Source organism: Pogoniulus pusillus, chromosome 12 (genome assembly GCF_015220805.1).
Source record: "Pogoniulus pusillus isolate bPogPus1 chromosome 12, bPogPus1.pri, whole genome shotgun sequence".
In the NCBI taxonomy this organism is placed as follows: domain Eukaryota; kingdom Metazoa; phylum Chordata; class Aves; order Piciformes; family Lybiidae; genus Pogoniulus; species Pogoniulus pusillus.
This window is the reverse complement of record NC_087275.1, coordinates 15445342-15466110: the sequence shown is the minus strand read 5'-3', so window position 1 is coordinate 15466110 and position 20769 is coordinate 15445342. Positions and strand designations below refer to the sequence as shown.

General features: G+C 42.6%; 1 protein-coding gene across 3 annotated transcripts in view; it reads left to right on the top strand.

Moving 5' to 3' along the window:
• Positions 1-19439, top strand: part of TIAM1 (TIAM Rac1 associated GEF 1) — an 86919-nt gene extending 67480 nt beyond the window's left edge. For 2 of the 3 annotated variants that reach the window (XM_064152397.1, XM_064152396.1), the window contains 12 exons: positions 2871-3050; positions 3494-3562; positions 3849-3974; positions 5629-5737; positions 9012-9191; positions 9315-9433; positions 11190-11298; positions 11950-12008; positions 12903-13005; positions 13945-14032; positions 14863-15035; positions 17017-19439. In XM_064152397.1, the coding sequence (XP_064008467.1) occupies positions 2871-3050; positions 3494-3562; positions 3849-3974; positions 5629-5737; positions 9012-9191; positions 9315-9433; positions 11190-11298; positions 11950-12008; positions 12903-13005; positions 13945-14032; positions 14863-15035; positions 17017-17501 (1800 nt within the window). In that variant the 3' untranslated portion in view covers positions 17502-19439. The remainder of the gene's footprint in view (positions 1-2870; positions 3051-3493; positions 3563-3848; positions 3975-5628; positions 5738-9011; positions 9192-9314; positions 9434-11189; positions 11299-11949; positions 12009-12902; positions 13006-13944; positions 14033-14862; positions 15036-17016) is intronic. The other variant, XM_064152398.1, reaches the window with a different exon arrangement.
• The last annotated feature ends 1330 nt before the right edge of the window (positions 19440-20769 follow it).

The following is a 20769-nucleotide window of genomic DNA, read 5'->3' as shown; positions in this document are numbered from 1 at the left end:
GCTCTTCATCTTGTTTTAAGGTTGCTACATAGGATTCTTCATAGAATTGTGCCTGAAGAGTGATTCCATAATTCTCTTAGAGAAATCCTGATTCATTGTTATCACTGTCACAGCTGGTGAGCAGAGCTGGTACTGAGAGATAAAAGGATCTGTTTCCATTTCAGGTCTTCCATACTCTATCCACTTTCAGAAAATCAGGACAGAGATGCTTTAGTTAATACTGTTGGAGTGTTTGCAGGAAAATAGCTGTGTTCTGACCTTCCTTGGGTGCAATGTGCATCGGCTTTCTGTCTAGAAATTGATTTTTGTGAAGTAAATGTAAAGGAGACAGGGTTACATTCACTGAACAGTTTGTTCAACAAACAGGCTAGAGAAAAGGTTTGTGAACGTTATTGTGCTCGAGACTTTGTTTGTTCAAGGAATATTGATGAGTGATACTTGGGAAATGCTTGAAAATATGTGCGGCAGGGAATTGGCAAAGCAGAGCTTGGCTCCTGCTGGCTGAAGCTGGGCATGGCTGAAGTCAGTTAGGGGTTTACTAAGGGTGCACAAGTAGACATAAGGCTTTTAAAAGTCTTTTAGACTTCCTTTTTGGCATATGAGTGTAACTATTCCTTCTGGAGCAGGCTGTGTGCCTGTATGACAGTTATCCAATTTTCAACTACTTGTTAGTGTTTAGCTGGTGTTTCATGGTGTAAGTGGATTTTTTTGCTCTTTCTCAGTGACCCATCTTTTCCAGCAACTTACTGCACTTGCATGCACAGGATGGTGCACTGTCTGCAGGGTATCAAGAATGAACTGCTGAAAACACTTAGTTTATTTTTGGAGTTTGATTACATACTGTCATTTTATATGTTGTAACTAATTTGTACATTTGGCTCTTGAAACAAAATGCCACTGAATATGTCTTCCTCAAATATCCTTTCACAAAACAGTCTTAGCTAAATATTTCAGAGTAAAGCCATGTGTACCCAGGGTCTCTTCAGGCTCAGACTGACATTGATTGGCCAGTTCATTCTCCTTTTCCAGCAGAGCAGAGAACTTGGACAGGTTGTTTTGGTTTTTTTTTTCATCTACACTGAAGCCAAGCTTCCACCTACTGTGCTTTGTGGATTTGGAGCTGTTGGGATCAAGACTGTGCCTATTGAAATCTTAATGCAAACTTAGAGAAAAAAGTGTGTGTGTGCTTTATACTTAGGAGTGCAGTCAGTATAGATACAGCCTTACTGAGAAATAAAAGGAATTTCTTGGACTAATAAACCTTAACCCTCTGTGACATGTGTCATTACCAGAAGCTGAGTTAGTTGGAAGTAGACTAGTTCAACTCACTGCTTTCTCCTGACCCCAACTTAACAATGTTTTTCCTTTTTTCCTCATCAGAGTTAAACCTCAGATTCTGAAGATTAGTATTTTTCCTGAAATAGACTGTGTCCAAGAGGCATTTTTATATAGACTGTCAGTTATAATTAGTTCATTGCTTACACCTGTGTCCTGACAAAAATGATCCTTTGCATAATAGGCATCTTACCTAATATGCCTTGCAGTGGTACACTCAGGAGAGCATTTACAGTCATGAGATACCTTTAAGGAAAACCATATTATGGCAGGAAATCCCTTGCTTGGGATTTACTAGCATGGATAATACTCTTTTTTTGGCTTTATGGCATTGTAGTTGCACTGAGAGGGAAAAAGTAGCTGTCTTGAGCAGACTACTTGACTTAAAAAATAGAGATTTTTTTCAGCACTGGCTCATCATGACACTGTGGAGTAGTGCAGGCTCTCAATCAGGTTGTTGCTGCCAGCTGGTAGGGGTGAAGTGATCTCCTTAGGGACGCAGGGTATTGTCTCCAGAGTGCAAGCTGGTGATGTGCTTTTCTCCTTTTTATTTTTTTCTTCTTCTCTTTGCATTTTGCCTGTTTGAACAGGCTAATTTTGGGTTGATTGTTTCAGTATCAACTGGAAGGCAGCAGAGGTAGTTCTGCAAAGTCGCTAAATCTGGATTAAGATACCATGGCAGGATTAGACGCAGAGGTTAGAGGTGTGATCAAGTGCAGCAGCTCTTTTCCCTCCCTTGATTCCTCCAGGACTCTGGGAGGGATGGAGACAGGGCACGATGCTGCTTTGGTAACCTAGAAGCCTTGGGCTGTCATCACTGACACCAGACTATACCTGCTCCAAACTTTTCAGTGTAAGAAATGGTGCAAGAGGATGATCTAGCATGAGGAGGTGAAGAGCATATACAGAGATATATATATATAAAGACAGATATATCTCTGTCTTTATACAGAGATAGCTGATTAAACATTAACCAGCTTTGAAAAACTTGAGTTATGAGGAACAAGGCATGTTTCTATATGCAGTTATGCAGTTAACGTCTCCAGAGAGCTTGTATTTGAAGCCCTGAGAGGCTTTATTTCCCTGAAAAACAGCTTAAACAGTTTCTGTCTCTACATTGTCTTTTTAGCTGTGTTGACACAGCTATTCACAGGGCTGCAAACTAGGTTAGGGAACTGGCAGAGAGTTGGGGGTGTCTCTTATGTTTGTGCAATCATTCTTGGGCCTTTTTGTTTCTTTGTTTTTTAATCTGAAGCGCTGGACAAGCCCATTTAATTAGTGTCCATGCTTATCTGAAACCAGGAAAATTACTGAACAGAACATCAATTCAGTTGAATTGTGCAAATGCTTTTTTTCCTGGCCAGTGAGAGGTAGGGGTAGGCAGATTTATAAAATGGTGTGTGCACTTCTGGTTGCTAGTGTTTGTTGAAAAAGAACCCAAGCTAGAGCTGCTTAACTGCAACGGCTGCTTAGCTGCATCATTTTGGAGCTCTTGTTGAAAACGTTGCCACTCGTCTTTCCTCTTCTTTTTAAAGAGTACAGAGCAGGTCGCTGCTTTCTGTCGCAGTCTGCATGAAATGAACCCTTCTGATTCAAGTGCTCATCCTCAGGAATTTACAGGACCCCAGCTGGCCACAATGAGACAGCTCACAGATGCAGATAAACTGCGAAAGGTTATTTGTGAACTTCTGGAGACAGAACGCACCTATGTCAAAGTAAGAGGTCTTGATGTGTTGTTTCAGTGGACAAATATTTCTCCTCCTTCTGGAAAGATTTGTTAGTTTCTTCACTAATACTTCAAAGAATTATGCTTCCTGCATGTATCCCATAGTTAACTTACATTCAAGTCTCTGATCTGTCCCCAGAGCAGTAACTGAAACCTCTAAAGTAAGTAGGCTTTCCAAATTCTTGTGCTGTCATTTTGAAATTACTTAGCTGGTGCACAGAGGAACATTGCTTAATGAGATCTAGTGTTGATGTTGTAAGTAAAACTGTGTACGTTTCCTTCTTCTGTCTTATATTCTGTAAATCCAACTGTTTTGTCCTACGTGTGAAAGGGGAGAATTCATAGACTGAGTAAATGGTGATCTTTGGCACCTCAGGAAATACTCAGAGGCAGTTTGAGGAACCAACGTGTGATCTTTTTCTGAATTTCTAGGACTTGAATTGTCTAATGGAGAGATATCTGAAGCCTCTACAAAAAGAAACATTCCTCACACCAGATGAGGTATGTTAAATCTTGTTTATCTTTTTTGCTAAATAGCTTATGAACACTCTTCCTCTGTATCCTCCCCTACCTGCCCCACCCCTCCTTGACTTGCTTGTCTGAGCAAGAGCTGCAGAGTAATTTTGAATTATATGCCTTGAATGGGTTGAGTAGATTATAAAGGTGTGACTCAATAGCATATAGGCTATTTTTTCATGTCATCACACTGATTATACAATTGGGCTGAGAAATACTGGAATTCTGCAAAGAAATATTTTCAGCATCTTGGATTTTTTTCTCTTACTAGCTGGATGTTCTTTTTGGGAATCTGACCGAAATGGTAGCATTCCAGGTAGAGTTCCTGAAAACTCTGGAAGATGGTGTAAGGCTGGTTCCAGACCTGGAAAAGCTTGAAAAAGTCGAGCAATTTAAGGTAATCTCATTGCTTATGTTCTGAGTAGTCACAGAATCACAGATGGTTAGGAGTTGGAAAGGATCTCCAAAGATCACCTAGTCCAACTCCCCTGCCAGAGCAGGATCACATAAAGTAGGTCACACAGGAACACATCCAGGTGCATTTTGAATGTCTTCAGAGACAGAGACTCCATAACCTCTCTAGGCAGCCTGTTCCACTGTTCTGTCACCCTCACAGCAAAAAAGTGTTTCCTAGTGTTTGCATGGAGCCTATGCTCCAGCTTGCACCCACTGCCCCTTGTCTTGTCTTTGGACATCACTGAGAGGAGCCTGGCTCTGTCTTCCTGACACTTCCCCTTCACATACTTATAAACAATTAATGAGGTCATCCTTCAGTCTCATCTATTCCAATCTAAAGGTCCCTCAGCCTTTCCTCAGAAGGGAGATGTTCCAGTCCCTTAGTCATCTTTGTGGCTGTGCAATGGACTCTCAATCAGTTCACTATCCTTTAACACTCTTCATCAGATTTGTCTGACTACTGTCAATGTTCAAGTAAAAACCTTCATCTACTTACACTTGAGATTAATTTTTAGCTAGCACTAGAGTGGTTTGAAAAACATCCTTCTGCAGTTGCACTTTATGCTACATTTAGCCATATAGAGCACTGTAGATCTATAACGCCACGTTCTTCTAGATGCTGTTCTTGCACTTCTGCCAGATTTGTTGTCTCAGGCTGTTGGGAGAAGCTAGAAATGGAAAGTTACATAAAATCTTTGTTCTGACAAGCCTGATGCAGTAGTTCAGAAGCCTACTAGGGCTAAAGACTAAAACTATAAATGAAATTCTGTATTAAATTCTACTTTTGGTGCATAGCAGAGCTATATGGTAAATACATCCAGCTATCAGCAGATGTGCCTCAAAGGCAGAAAGGTAAAATGAAGATATTAAAACTTCATTAAAAAGGAAAAATGTGGAAACAGAAATCCTGTTTTATTTCAAAAGCAGTCATTGACTGGATACATGGCAAGTAGCTAATACAATGTTTTGTCTTTGGGGAATTTTACTCTTGCTTTAAGCAATTCCCTCACCTTGATAGAGGACAGGATGTCTTGATGAATAATAACAATTTCACTGGGATTTCTCTTCAGCTAACATACAGCCCTGGAAGTACTACTGAAAGAATTTGTCTTTTGTGCATATATGGCTGGATTTGGAATAAGCATCAGTTGTGAACACTGCCCTCACACAACCAGAACACAGATTTGTTTTGTAGGAAATGTGCCCTTAGTGGAAAGCACAGACACTTTTTTAGTGGACGAAGCCTCTGTGACCACTGCATACTCTACACTTTGAGGAGTGCAGAAGAAACCTCCTTATAGAGACCACTCCTCTTCACATAAAATGTGCATCAGCTTCACTTTCAGTTCTGTCCTATAGGCATAATTTGAAAGCAGCATGTAAAATGAGACTTCAGCACTTTTTTTTGCTTCGGGGTTTCAGTTCTGCAGTTCGCTTCCCTCTGCAGACTCTAGAGCTGCCTATGTGTTGTCTTACCTACCTCCCCTCTCCCACTGTCCACAAGACAATGTGAAGTTCAGTTCAGACAGAAGGGGAAATAACTAGCTGGCTTTCACATGCCTGCTTTTTCTAATGCCTTTTTTTTTTAACCATAGAAAGTATTGTTTTCCTTGGGTGGATCCTTTCTTTACTACGCTGACCGATTCAAGCTGTACAGTGCCTTCTGTGCCAGCCACACAAAAGTCCCCAAAGTGCTGGTGAAAGGTAAGAACCGTGTGCTGGACAAACAAACCTGGGCATGCAGGGGAAGAGATGTTGCAGTGACACATTGGTTTGGGCTGGCACAGGGTGTCTTTGTGGATGCTGAGAGGTGATCCCTGAAGCAGAGCATGTTGTGTAGGAGGAACAGAGGCACACATGTGCCTGGTGGCTTTGCAGGAGCATTGACAGTAGAAAAGTTTGCCTGGCCTGAGAGGCTCACAAACAGCTCTGCCATGGATATTTTTGGACCACCATCAATGTAATGATACCCGAGGAGCTCATTACAAGCATTGGTTAACCCCACATGTAGTTCACACACAATTTATTCTCCCTGAGATGCTGAGTTTCTTTGTAATCATGTGGGGAATGGAAAGATTTCATAATTGGGTGATGCGGTGTGTGCTGATGGATCACTGCGTACTTGGGAAATACTGGTGATGCCAGTAATGACCTCTGGATCCTTCTAGAGCTTGTGCTGTGAATCCTTGCTAGTGACAGTCCCACTGAAGCTCTGGCCAATGTGGTTGAACACCGACAGCCACAAGGAAGGAATCAAGCCTGGGACAATGTTTTATGGAAGCTGTCTAAATATTTTAACTTCACTGTGCTGTTTCCTCTCTCTCTCTCCTTCCTCTCACCTTCATTCCAACTTGCCTGAGAACCTTCCATGTATGAATTCTTAATCAGCTTTGGCTTGCTGAGATGGAGATAAATGAACTGTGGTCTATCTTATAAATGCTATCCCAAGTTAGGGTGGATCCCTCCCCCCAGGAGGATAAACTCACCACAACACAGATTCTTGTTGAAAGTCAGGGAAAGATGAAATTGTATTTCTTATAGTGTAGGTATAACAGTATAAAGAGAGATAAACTAGTAGAGAAGAAAACAAAATATAATAACCTTAAGGGAGATGGGGGAGGGGTCAAGTGGTGGTGAAGCAGCAAAAGAGCAGCAGCCAAAACAGCAGCTGGGGAAGACAGGCAGGCACAGCTCAAGCAGCAGAAGCCAGCAAAAGGGGGAGAACAAACTGTGCTTCTAGACATTAAGCTCTTGATGCTCCAGTGAAATTATATTAACTTATCTATTGTTGCCATTAAATGGCCTATCCCTGGAACGTGCACCTCTCTCCTATGTCTGAGCTAGAAAAATCAGCTCAAACGGCCACAAATGCTTATGGGCCTCCTTGCCTTGGAGCAATGATTTTTCCCCAGTGAAAGTGTTAATCTCTTAAGAGTTAGCAGTGCCTCATCCAATTAATTGTTGGCAAAGACAGTAAATAAACAAATGGTTCCAGTTGTAGGAGGCAATGCCATTATGGGAGGAGCTGTTATTTTCCACAGAATCAATATTTGGATGCCTGGCAATCAGAAGGTTTTTGTTTCTTGGTTGATTTGAGTTTGTTGGTTTTGGACATTTGTTGTGTATTGTTTTGGTTGGTTGGTTTGGGTTTTTTTGGTTGTTGTTTATTTTTGTGATTTTTTTTTTCTATGTACATTTTTATCCATTTCTACTTGCAATTCCTTATTTAGCATGCTGCAAAGAATACCTAGCAGCTCTGTGGAATACATGAATAAAGGGCTTGTTGTTAGTCACATTTAAGCTATCTCTTAGTACCATTTTTGTTAGACCTTAATGTTAAGGCCAAAGACTAGGTAGATCTGATTGTTTTGTTCTGCTTTTTTCATTGATGCCTGTATTTATAAATGAGAAGTGGTTGTCCCTGAGTTATGGCACAAACAGAATTCAAAATTTCATTCCAGTGAGACATCTCTTTAAAACCTGAGAGTGTATTTCAAATGTAGTTTGATGCCCTCAGCTGAGGCTTTTGGATTTGAAACTGAAGTTGCTTTATTGAAGTCAGGTGACAGTCTGCAAAAAACCCACCCAACCCTGGTGAGGGACATGACTCTAATAAAAGCAATTGTGTGGAAATATGGAATTGTTCCTGCACTGAGAAACTTCTGCCTCTAAAAATGGCACCTTCCCCATACCTCCCTCCCTGTATGACTCTATGTTCTAGTAGAGGAAATGAGAGAAAATGGTAACTTTTCAAATTGAGTAGCAGTCAGGTGTGTAGTCTGCCTGTACTCTCAAGAGCTGGTGTACTGTCTTAAGTTTACAGCTTCCTGCCTCTTTGATGGATCTTAATTGTTGTTGCTGTTGAGTACTGCATTTTAAAGGTTAATGAGTTAACAATAACCAGACTGGCCAATAACACAAGTGTGCCTGTCAGATGAGACTTGTGAATAGTAGCTTATAACAAATAGCCAGTCTGAGCCTTTTCCTAAGGAAACAGATAGTTATGCTACTCTAAGAGTTGCAAGGCCAGAAATACTGTAGATAGTGAAATTAAACATACATATATTGGTAGGGTAGGTGGATGCCTGTTACTGAATCATAAATAGCACATCTGTGACAAAAGAATCAGTGACTGAAGTCATGAAGTGTCTAAATACAATAGAATCATAGAATCAACTAGGTTGGAAGAGACCTCCAAGATCACCTAGTTCAACCTATCACCCAGCCCAACCTATCATTCAGCCTTATCCAGTCAACTAGACCATGGTACTAAGTGCTCCATCCAGTCTTTTCTTGAACACCTCCAGGGACGGTGCCTCCATTACCTCCCTGGGCAGCCCATTCCAATGGCAAATCACTCCCTGTGAAGAACTTCCCCCTAACATCCAGCCTATACCTCCCCGGCACAACTTGAGACTGTGTCCCCTTGTTCTCTTGCTGGTTGCCTGGGAGAAGAGACTGACCCCCATCTGGCTACAGTGTCCCTTCAAGTAGTTGTGGACAGCAATGAGGTCACCCCTGAACCTCCTCTTTTCCAGACTAAGCAACCCCAGATCCCTCAGCCTCTCCTCACAGGGCTGTGCTCCAGGCCCCTCACCAGCTTTGTTACCCTCCTCTGGACACATTTCAGGACTTCAACACCTCTCTTGAATTGAGAGGCCCAGAACTGGACACAGTACTCAAGGTGTGGCCTGACCAGTGCTGAATACAGGGGCAGAATAACCTCCCTTATCCTACTGGCCACACTGTTTCTGATCTAGGCCAGGATGCCACTGGCTCTCTTGGCCACCTGGGCACACTGCTGGCTCATGTTCAGCTACTATCTACCGGTACCCTCAGGTCTCTTTCTGCCTGGCTGCTCTATGCGTTTCCTTACAAAATGTCTCTGGATAAATTAAGTTAAATCTGGAAAAGTCACTTCATTAGAACAGCCATTATGATTTTTATGTAATCCAATTGCTTGATTTTAATGTTCCAGCCAAGACAGACGCTGCTTTCAAAGCATTTCTGGATGCTCAGAATCCCCGACGGCAGCACTCCTCCACACTGGAGTCTTACCTCATCAAACCTATCCAGCGGATACTAAAGTACCCTCTCCTGCTGAAGGAGCTCTTTGCTCTGACTGATGTAGACAGTGAAGAACATTATCACCTTGATGGTATGGAGCTGACCTACATTACTCTTCCCTGTTTAACCTCTGATCTGGAACCCTCCTCCCCCTCTTTCTGCTCAGAGCCTTACAAATACCAATTGCCTCTTCCCCTATCTCTCTTTCTTCTAGTGGCCATAAAAACCATGAACAAAGTTGCCAGCCACATTAATGAAATGCAGAAAATCCATGAAGAATATGGGGCAGTGTTTGACCAGCTCATAGCAGAACAAACAGGGGAGAAAAAAGAGGTAACAGATGATCAAACATAAGAGAAAAAGGCTGTTCATTTTGGTGTTTGTACCAAATATTTACCTTGCATGTAGTGTCATTTAAATGGATCCCGGTGAAAACAGATAAATCACAGTCCAAGAACCACTTTTCATGTGTGGCTCAATCAGTGGGACCAATGTAAAGAAGTAGTGGGTTAATTCACCTTCACTGTTGGGCTTGGGTCAAAATCATACCCCAAGCTGAATGTCCATATAAATAATTTTGGCCCAGCAGTCTGAGTGGACTAGCAGGCTGATGCAAGTCTGTTAGCTCTTGCACTGGTTTTAGAAAATCAAAAGGTGAGCTGCACTGTGTGAAAAACAGCACTTTCTCTTCTAGAAAGTCTGTTAGTGGGCTTGATAACATGGGAGACCCTTGAGGCTTTAGTCTAGGTATCTCATATGGTGCAGATGTAGACATGTGATGATCCAGTGTGGCTCAGGCCTGGCTGACCATGTCAGAAACCTGTGGAAGGAATCTTGAAGTTTCAGACTGAGACCTGGACTCTCCATTTACCCATAAAATGTAGGGTTTTATAGAATCATAGAATAGAGTTGGAAGGGACCTCCAAAGGTCATTTAGTCCAACCCCCCTGCAGTGAGCAGGGACATCCTCCACTAGATCAGGTTTCTCAGAGCCCTTTTGAGCCTGAAGTTTGCAGTGACCTAATCCGAGGGAGAATAAGCAGTGGGGTGAATAGAATAAGGTCTAGAGGGACTCATAAATATTAAAGGGTTGATGGGAGCAGTGATGTGGGTGAAGGCTGACCATGCTAATGAGATTTTGCCAGCAGCCAGATGAAGAACAAATATAAGAGGTCTTGGGCTATAAAGCAAAGAAAATCTGGAATAGAGCAGTGTTAGGGAAGCTTTGGGCGAGAGCTGGACAGCAGCAATGGGGAGGGAGGATCAGACGATGACTAGAGGACTGAGAGTAGGGCTGGTAACAGCAAGCAGCAGTGGCCTGAGAGAGCAAGGAGCACAGTCATGGTTTGATGTTAACCTGGCAGAGGAGACAACAAACACATATCTTACTGTTGATTTTGTTCTCGGGGAGAATTCAGGTTGTTGTTCTGATGGTATTTATGGTGTCTTTCGGCAAAAGTCAGACTTCACAGAGAGAGGGGTGGAGGAATGGGGTAACATAGCCCCTTGACTGGGGTTAGACCTCGGGTTTGTCACTCTGGAAGACTGTAAGTCAAAGTGAAACATCCAGTCTTGCACATCCTAGCATCTCCCAACAGTTGTTATGAACTCCTTTTATTAGTTCATTTCTAGAACTGTGGTTTCCACAGATCAGCCTCTGGGTGAAATGAAAAGGCAGCTATGGGGAGGAAGTGATTTGACTGCTTCACATCATGCAGTCTCTAAGCTTTACCCCAAACTGTGCATCTGATATGGACTACTTACAAACACAACAGAAAAAATGGTAGGGAGAAAGATGGACATGGAAGGAAAAAAAAAAATAAATCTGGATTTTGTCCTTACTTCCCATCAAATTACAGAGCTGGCCTCTGAGTCTGATTTGGCGTTTATGCTCACCAGTTAAGAATTTAGCTGCACCTATTGCTGTTAGTTTGTTCACACACACGTGCAGTCTTCTGTCAAAACATTCAAGAAGTTTACTTGTGGGGCATTTTGTGCTTGTTTAGGAATAAGCTTCCAGCAAGCTTTCTTGAACGGGAAATTGAAGTGATCTTTCTTGAACTGTTACACATTGTCTTTGTGTTGGCAGGTTGCAGACCTGTCAATGGGGGACTTGCTTTTGCATAATACAGTGATATGGCTGAATCCTCCTTCTTCACTGGGTAAATGGAAGAAGGAACCTGAGCTGGCAGCATTTGGTTTGTACCTAGTAATTTTATTTTGGAAGCCTAAATGACTGTCCACTGTGCCTTGGCAAATATTTGCTGAATGTGACCGAGTTTGGCTGCAAACCATACTGTGCTTGAGGCTTGAAGAAAGCGATCACAAGGGAAAGTGGTCTTGAAAGACAAGTTCCAGCTTCCTGCAGATGTGGTGAAAGAGTAATCAAATGACAAGTTTACATGTCAGTGGTGTTAACTTCTTAATTCAGTATAGATCAGTGTCCCACCTAGGAGGGGTGGATATTCTGTCCAAGCAGAGTCCCATCTGCTGAGTGGACACATGCAGCTGGATGCTGCTCAAATGCCTGAGGTGAAATTAGCCAAGGAGACTGAAGTATTCTGTTTTTTTTTTGTATAGGACTGTTGCTATTTGAATAGTTGGTGTGATAACTGGCAACTTATTTCCAAGTACTTTGAAGTAGCCTGGTTTGGTATGGTAAAAGCTGCTGAGCTTGGGTTTGGGGGGGAGGAATATGCAAGAGGGCTGGCAGATTTACTTCTACCTTCCCTCCCCAGCTCAGGTGAGGGCTGTCAGAGGAGCTGAAAGGTCTGTGTGCTTGGGCATAGAGGAGAACCATTCCCAACCTTACTGACTACATGACTTTTGTTTCTAACTTCCTTCTGTAGTGTTCAAAACTGCTGTGGTCCTTGTGTACAAAGATGGTTCCAAACAGAAGAAGAAGCTTGTAAGTTGCATGATGCTATATGCATCTATGGTGTTATGATCCAGATTTCCTCTGTGCTAGAGTGTGTGTTTTGCATATATGATCCTTGTTCTCTGCCACACAGCTGAGGTTCTGGGTGGTGCAGAGTGGCCTGTTGTTCAGCCTGGGTGCAGCAGGCTGCAAGAATTTAGTTTACTCTTTGCTGTCTGCTAGGCCAGTCATTCATGTTACCTGCCACATCCACACTGTGGACTGGACTGTCATGAAACAAGGTGTCACTTGGAACATCTGTCTTGTGTTTGACTCTTTGGTCTGTATAAGAGATTGTAATCAAATATGAGAGCTGATACCTGTCAACTTACTTAGTGAAACACAGCACCCTTGTTCTGGCTGTTGTATGCCACCGAGCAAGTGCTGGCTGCTCTTGGCTAAATTAGGTGTGCCTGCAGTACATATCAGAGGATCCTACTGGAGTTTGGGATTAAGACTGACAACAAACACATGCCTTGCTATAATAGGGAACAGTGTTTACAGTGTTAAAGAAAACATACATGGGTAAACCAAAATGTGATTTGAAATGTTTGTAAGGTTGAGGTCAACTGGCCACAACATAACTTTAGAGTGACTAAAGCAAAACTAATGTTGGTAAGTGTAAGTGCACTTGAAGAAGAGAATGCAGCATTAGTCTGCAGTGGCTTCTGAAGGCATTGATAGGAATTGATTGGCCTAACAGTTGCCTTTGTGTAGGTTTTAGCAAGATCTTCATAAATAAGCACTTCAGTGGTTACTAAGATGCTGTAGTGTGAAAATAAGAATTGCAGCAAGTCTCTAGCTGGACATTCTCAGGGCAAAGCACAGGATACTTTTGTCTCCCAAGGTGTCTTATTCCGTAACAGTACTTTGAACTTCTTCCAGGGAGGATCACATAGAGCTTCAATTTATGAAGACTGGGATCCGTTCCGCTTTCGCCACATGATACCTTTAGAAGCACTACAGGTTCGGGCGCTGGCAAGTGCAGGTAATGTGTTTGCTCAGGGTGGGGGTGGGGGATTCACTCACCGGTATTTGTATGTTATGTGTATTACGCAGTTTTGCAGTCCTGAAAGAGGAACACACAACCTCAATATCCATAATAGCTCTGGAGAGAGATGAAGGGGCAGAATGTTCAGTTGTGTATCTCCAGCTTGTCAGTAGTCTTCTGAAACCAGGCTTGGTTCTGGAAAAACAAAGCAGAGACATTGCTTGGTTGAGAACCTGATGTGAGGCTTATTTTATTTAAAAATTCAAAGTGTTAAGCATTTTATTCCCTTCCTAATGCGTAAGTTGAAAGACCAGAGGAGGCAGCTGTAAAATGTTAATGATGCTGTATGGGACACCTGAAAAACTGAGTTGGGTTGGGTTGGGGTTTTTTTTCATGTTTTTATGGGACTGAGTGCATATGAAATACTTCTAGACTTTGCCAAGTTTAAGAGTGTTGTTTCATTAGTCACTTGCCCACAGCTGTGGCCATGAGTTAATATTATTTCTAGTGTATTATATCTGTTGTCCTGGATGGTCTTAAACTATTTCTTCAGGATTACAGAATAAACTGCCTGAATAGAGCGAGGTGGCTGTCGGTCTCTTCTTCGAAGTAGCAGGTGATAGGACAAGAGGAAATGGCCTCAGGTTGCACCAGGGGAGGTTTAGGCTGGATATTAGGAGAAAATCCTTCACCAAAAGTGGAGCACTGGAACATGCTGCCCACAGAAGTGATGGAATCACTGTGCTGGGAGGTATTTCAGAGATGTGTAGATGTGGTGTTTAAGGACATGGTTTATTGGTAAATCTGGTAGTGCTGGGTTAACAGTCAACTTGATGATCTTAAAAGTCTCTTTCAACCAAAACAATTCTTTGATTCTCTAATTCAGGTTAAATTTGAGACACTGTTATGTGAAGTTCTGCTTGTTTTTCACTTTAGATGCAGAGACCAATTCTGTATGTGAGATTGTCCATGTTAAATCCGAGTCTGAAGGCAGGCCAGAAAGAACTTTTCACCTTTGCTGTAGGTAAGTGTGTTTCTGTATTTTCAGTGGCAGCTGCATCTCTGGATCCCAGCCTGCCTATGTCCTTCCTTTAGGGCAGTCTGGGAACAAGCCAGTAGGGAAAGTGGGGAAAGGGTGTTAAAACCTTACAAAATCCTGCCTTTCAGAAGTAAAATGGATTAAAATAAAGGCATATATTTGATCTGTCTTGCACCTTTATGGGAATGTCCTTACTACATTTTGTCTTTCACAAATTACATCCAGTTAAATTCCAGCATTGGGTCCTTATGCCAGATAGCTGCTACTGCGACATGTTCAACTGGTACTTTTCATTTCGCCAAGTACCAACTTCTGTCGTTAGGGCATTGCCCGTTCCTTAAGTAAGCCATGTCTGTCTTCATTGTGATGTTCAAATAAAAGTTTAATACACAAATTCATCACAGTCCAACACAGCTTGTACCAAGCCAATTACTACTATGAGGCAGTAGAGAGTTACAGAACTTCTGCTTGGTGTTTATAGGAGACAAACTGAGAATTAATTAGGCACCACAGGTCAGCTTAATGTGTGTCAGATAAAGTGAAGTGCACGGTTGGTATTGGAAGGAAAGGAAGCCTCGAGAGAGGTGAATGGCTAAATGTGTTGTTAATGAACAGTGTATTTGTTTTCTTGGATGTCCATTGCAACAACTACAGCTTTGTTTTGAAAAGACTATTAGATTGAGCCTTCTCTGGGGGGAAATGCCTGCCAGTTGGTTTGCACTGACTACAGAACTGGGCATTATTTATCTTATTTACAGCGAGCTTTTACTAGTTCCCAGATGACACCACCTTTTGTATTCTTGCCTATTTTTCAGTTCACCAGAGCACAGGAAGGATTTTCTGAAGGCAGTGCACTCAATTCTGCGGGATAAACACAGAAGACAGCTTCTTAAAACCGAAAGTTTGCCCTCATCCCAGCAATATGTTCCTTTTGGTGGAAAAAGACTGTGTGCTCTAAAAGGTGCAAGGCCAGCCATGAACAGGGCAGGTACTGTAGGGCTACAGACTTTCAAGATCCCAGTAACTCCAGCACCGTTGTAGGACATGTGGTGGTGTCTGTTACTTGTATATTAGGATTAGCATTCTCTCCTGTGTATGTAAAAACTGCTGATTTTCCATGCTTCACCTCCTTGAGAGCCTTAAATTGCCTCTATTTACCTTGCTTTGCACTCAAGGCTCAGCTTCAGAGTGGTCCTTCTGGCATGGAAGGAAGAAATGGGATTCCCATCAATGCCGATTGGCTGTGCACTTTTACCTGAAAATGGGTTTCAGCTGATCAAAGCCGAAGCCTGCTGCATACTTCTTAAAAGCCTGTAGAGAATTCCCAGCTAACCCTAGCACTTTTAAAACTAAAATGGGCAAGAAAAATCTGCTCCCCCGAGCGAGCAGCTTAGGTTTGAAGAGACAGCTTTCTGTGTGCTCCATTTTAGCCTTTTCAGCTCTGTTGCTGAATAATGGACACTACTTCTACTTCTCATATTTTGAGAGGCGTGCACTTGATACACTTGCTTTTGTGATGGCCTGTCCTAAGCCATGGATTTTTATTTTCAGTTGGCTTCAGGAAAAAAAAAAAAAAAAGGGCAATGAGAAAATGTAAGGGAAAAGCAGGTTTTCATTTTCAGAACAAGAGATGATGGAGCAAAGAACCATCTGCTTTCTACTTAAGAGTACACAGAATTGCTGCATGTTTTGTTCTGGTCTGGTTTTCTTTCCTTTTTTTTTTTTTCTGCTCACTAGATCCAGCAATGTAGACAACCAGGCTACCAGGCTTTCTGTTCCTCTTCTGTACTGGGCAGGCCAGACCAAGTAACATTTGCAGCATGGCTTCTCACCTGGGGTGTTGCTAGCCATCTGCCTCAGACACACTTAAAATCATAAGGAAAAGAGTCACAGGAGAGCCAAAATGCAACTCTTTTATCACAGGGCTGCTTCAGTCAGCCTGTGGGGCTAACCTGCTATAGGTGCCAAACCTTTCAGTTTGGTTCACTGATGCATTTGCATGGTGAATTCTGCAGAGATTGAAAATCTCCACTTAGAGTCCAGACCTCTCACTACTGTTAAAATTTGCAACTGCTGAGCTGTTGCACTTGATGCATGTTTTGAGGCTCAGGGATATTAAAATGTAACCCTCCCCCTAAGGCCGAGTTTAATAAATTCATACTGCAAGTGCTAAGGTCCTGCTTAGTAGAGGGGGACACAGTGTAACCTCGGAGTTCACCTGCTTGCCATGGACCTACCTGTGTGCACGTAAAGCGCTGGAGTGCCTGCAGATCCTTCAGCTGCAGGATTCGTCCCATGCTTTGCCTCACAAGCCTCTTATGAAGAAGTTCCAACAGAGAAGATGTGAATTTGCTAATTGGGCCAGTTGCAAAAGCTATTAGACCAGCTGATGATGAGTAAGGAACTTCTGCAAGTTTGTCTGGTTTGGGGATTTTCTTCTTGCCTCCAGTAGTGTGGGAGTGGGGAAGGGAATAGCAAAACCTAGTCAGGGAACTTATCTACCCAGAAATAACACAACAGTTGCAACATCTTCAGCAGTAAGGAAAGCTGTAGTTTTGCTCTTCCCTGAGACAGAGCGATTTCCCGTACTGAGGTGTAAGGCCAGTTGGTTTTCATGGTGTGCTGACAGCAGGTCACTACCTGTGAGAAGCTGAGCTGAGCAGATGCACTTTGTGCTGGCTGGCTGCCTGCCTACCGCTTAGGAGGAACACTAATAGTGGGCCATTATTCCAACTGTGGATCTTAGTAGCAGAAAGTCCTTTTTCATCTGGAGAGAGACCTGTACTGAGGAGCTGAGTGAAGTGTGACTTGCCAGCAGGCAGGATGCGGAATGACCAGGTCATTTGTGGGAGTCTGTCTGCTTTGTGCCTAGTAGCGTTAAATAAAGGGCCTCTGGAAGACTTAACTTTTCAAAGAGAGTTGTACCATGTGTAAAAAGCCTGTGGGATTTTATCTTTGTGTGTGTGCAGTGTCAGCCCCAAGCAAGTCTCTTGGGAGGAGGAGGCGGCGACTGGCCCGAAACAGGTTTACCATTGACTCAGATGCCGTCTACACAAGCAGCCCTGAAAAAGAGCCCCAGCAGCCCACACACAGTGGGGACACTGACCGCTGGGTAGAGGAACAGTTTGACCTTGCTCAGTATGAGGAGCAGGAGGACATCAAGGAAACGGACATCCTCAGCGATGATGATGAGTACTGCGAGGCCATGAGAGGCGCCATGGCTGACCGAGATCTGCAGGAGCGACTGCAAGCGGCCTCCATCACGAGCAGCCAGCCATGCCGAGGAGACCGCCCGCGCCCGGCCATGGACACACACGCCTCCAGGATGACCCAGCTGAAGAAGCAGGCAGCCTTCCCTGGCATCAATGGCGATGTGGAGGGCCACGGTGAGGAGATCATCTGGGTTAGACGGGAAGACTTTGTCCCCAGCAGGAAACTGAACACAGAGCTCTAAACCGGTCCCCTTCCCCACATGGATGCGCAGATCTCCCCGTCCCACCCTCCGTCCCTTCCTCCTGGCCCCACACACTGTGGAGAGCAGATCCAGATAGATTGCACACTTGCACACACCATTTCGGCAGCTGAATTGGTCCAAAGCCATGCGGCCACACTTTAGGCAACTGTAAACCGCTGAAAACCTGGAACAGAATAAGCTTAAGGTCCTGTCTTATGTTACCAAGGGCTTTCACACTATTTTATTTATTCTAAAATAATCAGGGGCTGAGATTAAGTATGGGGAAAATATCATCACTGGAAATCAAATTACTCTGGATGTCTTAACCTATGTGCAGCAAACTAGCTTAAAACAATAGCACAACGAACAGAGGGTTTTATAGCCGTAAAACATCAGTCGTAGGTTCATCTCCTTCACGAGAAAACTGCCTTTTTAACATGTACAGTTGCAGTATTCTTATTACTTTTCTCTCTTTAAATGTAAGAGAATATACATGTATTTTAGGAACGTGTGAGGAAAGGTTTGGGATTTTTTGTTGTGTTACGTCCTTTTGGTCTGTGGCTGGTCTAATTTAATGTCAATGTTGGAAGCTCTAGTTTTACATAATATTATAAAGATGCCAAACTCTCATAAAAGAGATCCAAATTTAACACTTGAAGAAATATTTTTTTGTATTTTACCTGAGATGCAGGGGCACAAAGGGATAAGAATTTTGCAGCATTAGCATAGCTCCACGTCTAGGATACGAGGCTAGCTTTTTGCAGAGGGTTAGGAATGGTGTGTTTATATTAAAGTATAAACTGGAAACTTATTTAGGTATAACTTTCTTCAGGAAAAGGATTATTGTATATGTTTGAGACTGGAGTTTAGTTAGATAATAAAAGTAATAAAATAAAATGACATGACTGAATTGGAGTGGACCAAACTGATTCATGGTGTAACCTTGCTGGAGCCAGTGCAGCAACATCACAGGATCCCTTTGGTCCACTCTGTCTAACAAAGTTTGGGCTTGGGGACAGGGAAATCATGGCCAAAAACTGACCTCATCCACTCTCCTGCTGTGGGTGAAACTAGTGTATTTTAATTCCTTTATTAAAGCTTTTCCACTGCAATAGAGCATGAACAAGGTCTACACAAGCAAACCTCTTTAACACTTTCAACACCTAAAACAGGGTAAAATATGGCTAAAATTTTGTCATTTTTAAGTAGACTTCCAAAAACAAAACACAGAATAGCACTTTTTTTTTAATTTATATACCTTTTCCCATTTCAATATTGCCTATAAGGAAAAAAAGAAAATACTATGAAATGTTTGGGGGTTTGTTTTTTTTGTTTGTTTGTTGGTACCTATTGATGTTTGACACATTAGTAGGTACCCTGAAAACCTGAAATTTTATAATAGCTTTAGGATTATATTTTATAAAATCCACTCTGACTATATTTTAAAACATAACAAAAAATATTCCCCCTCGCCAAATCCATCACTGTCTTTGTGTCTCAGCTAGCATTCTCCCCTTGCCCCCACCCCTCTCTGGTTTCTGGTGCACTATACTTGATCTTATGAAAGCTTTCTCTATTAACTTTTTGCTATCTTCCGATTTCTTTTCGTAAAAGCTTTAGAAAGGTTTCTATACCCTTTGTATTATCACATCATTGTTTTATATCATCTACGTGTCAGTTGTGTCCCAGCGTATTAGAGAAGTGGAGGTTTTAGCTGTCCTATGCTGTACCCAGCGGAATACAGTCAGCGCTGAAATTCTGGAAGGCTGGTACTGGGAAGGTACCATTGTTCTTGTACATAATGTCATGACATGTCTATGTCAAAGGTTCTTATATATTTCTTTTATAAGCTGAAAGAAGGTCTATTTTTATGTTTTTAGTTCTATGAATGGAACGTTGTAAATGCCTGTCAGAAATAAAGTACTGGGAAAAAAATAATGCAAGAGTGGTGTATGTACCTATGCTCCAAGACAGGGACCTCAGGCAGCAGAGGTAAGCAAGGAAGCAAGTACCGCAGCACAATTCCTAGCTGTTGGAATCACTCTCATAACTTAAGGAGTCTTATTAGCAAGGTTTCCACCCTTAGCAGTGTATGCCCTGTATCACATGCAGATACTCTCTTAGAATGAGTTCAGACTGTCTTGGCTCTACTTTTTGGTGAAGTCTGAGCTCTGAGGTGAATGTCTGCCTTGGCTAGCATGTGCTGAGCTTCAGCTTGTTCTACATGAGAGGCTGGGGCAAGATTTTTTACCTCATTTCTCTCCTGTTAAAACCTCATTTTTAGGCCCAAGACTGAAGCCTTGCCTGTTACAGAATGAAAAACAAGACAGACAGGAGATCAAACACTATTTGTCCAGTGTGCCTGTTTGGCATGCACCTTGGCACGAACTGAAGCTTTCTTTTGGTGCAACCACTAACTTCAAAATGGCTTGGTCAGGTCTGTAACCAGCAACACTGTTCCCCACATTCCTGAAATTGCATCAACCTCTACTGAAACACGAGTACAAAGCATGTTAGTACTTGCTTGTGTGTTCAGCAGAGAGCAAATTAGAACAAGTAAGAACTATTTTAAATGCCACAGTCTTTCTTTAGATGGGTGCATGTGTTTGTCTTCTCTAGAGTTTAGTTTTCACTACCTACTGCAATGTTTCAGGCACCTGGCTTCGATTTTCAGATTGTATGAAGCTTCTTAAAGAGCTTGTCCTACTGCAATAACATCATGGCTTGTATTAAAAAAATCATTATCTAGCTCATTGATCACATATTGAGCCTTACACAGAAGCTGTGACAGCTGGAAAGTGTCCAGCTATGGAGCAGTTATTTTATTCTCACCTATCTGCCACTGTAGCTTAGGAAAGAGCTCTCGGGGTAAGGCTCAGCTCTTATTTTGCAGAAGTGAGAGTTGCCATTATCCTTACTACATCCGTGACTAGGAATGCCTGTTTCTCTTTTTCTGTGCTGGTCATGTGGAACCTTAGATGTGCATTTTCAAAAGAGAGAGGGGAAAAAAATAGCAAGGACCAGAAGAATTCCAACACTGGTCTTGCCATGGCTGGTTATTTGTCCAAACTCCCTGCCTTTGGGATGCTGAATTTTAGTCCAAGTGTAAGGAATGTGGGCTGGTGTTTTGCAGCCCAAGTAGGAGCTTTCCTGGCCAGCACTTTGAGACTGTACCAGTTTTGTTTAGTGGAACTAGGACTAGTGATACTGGGACTAGTGATGCAGGGGCAGATGGATTCTATGTGTGGATTTTGGTAGCTTGTCCCTA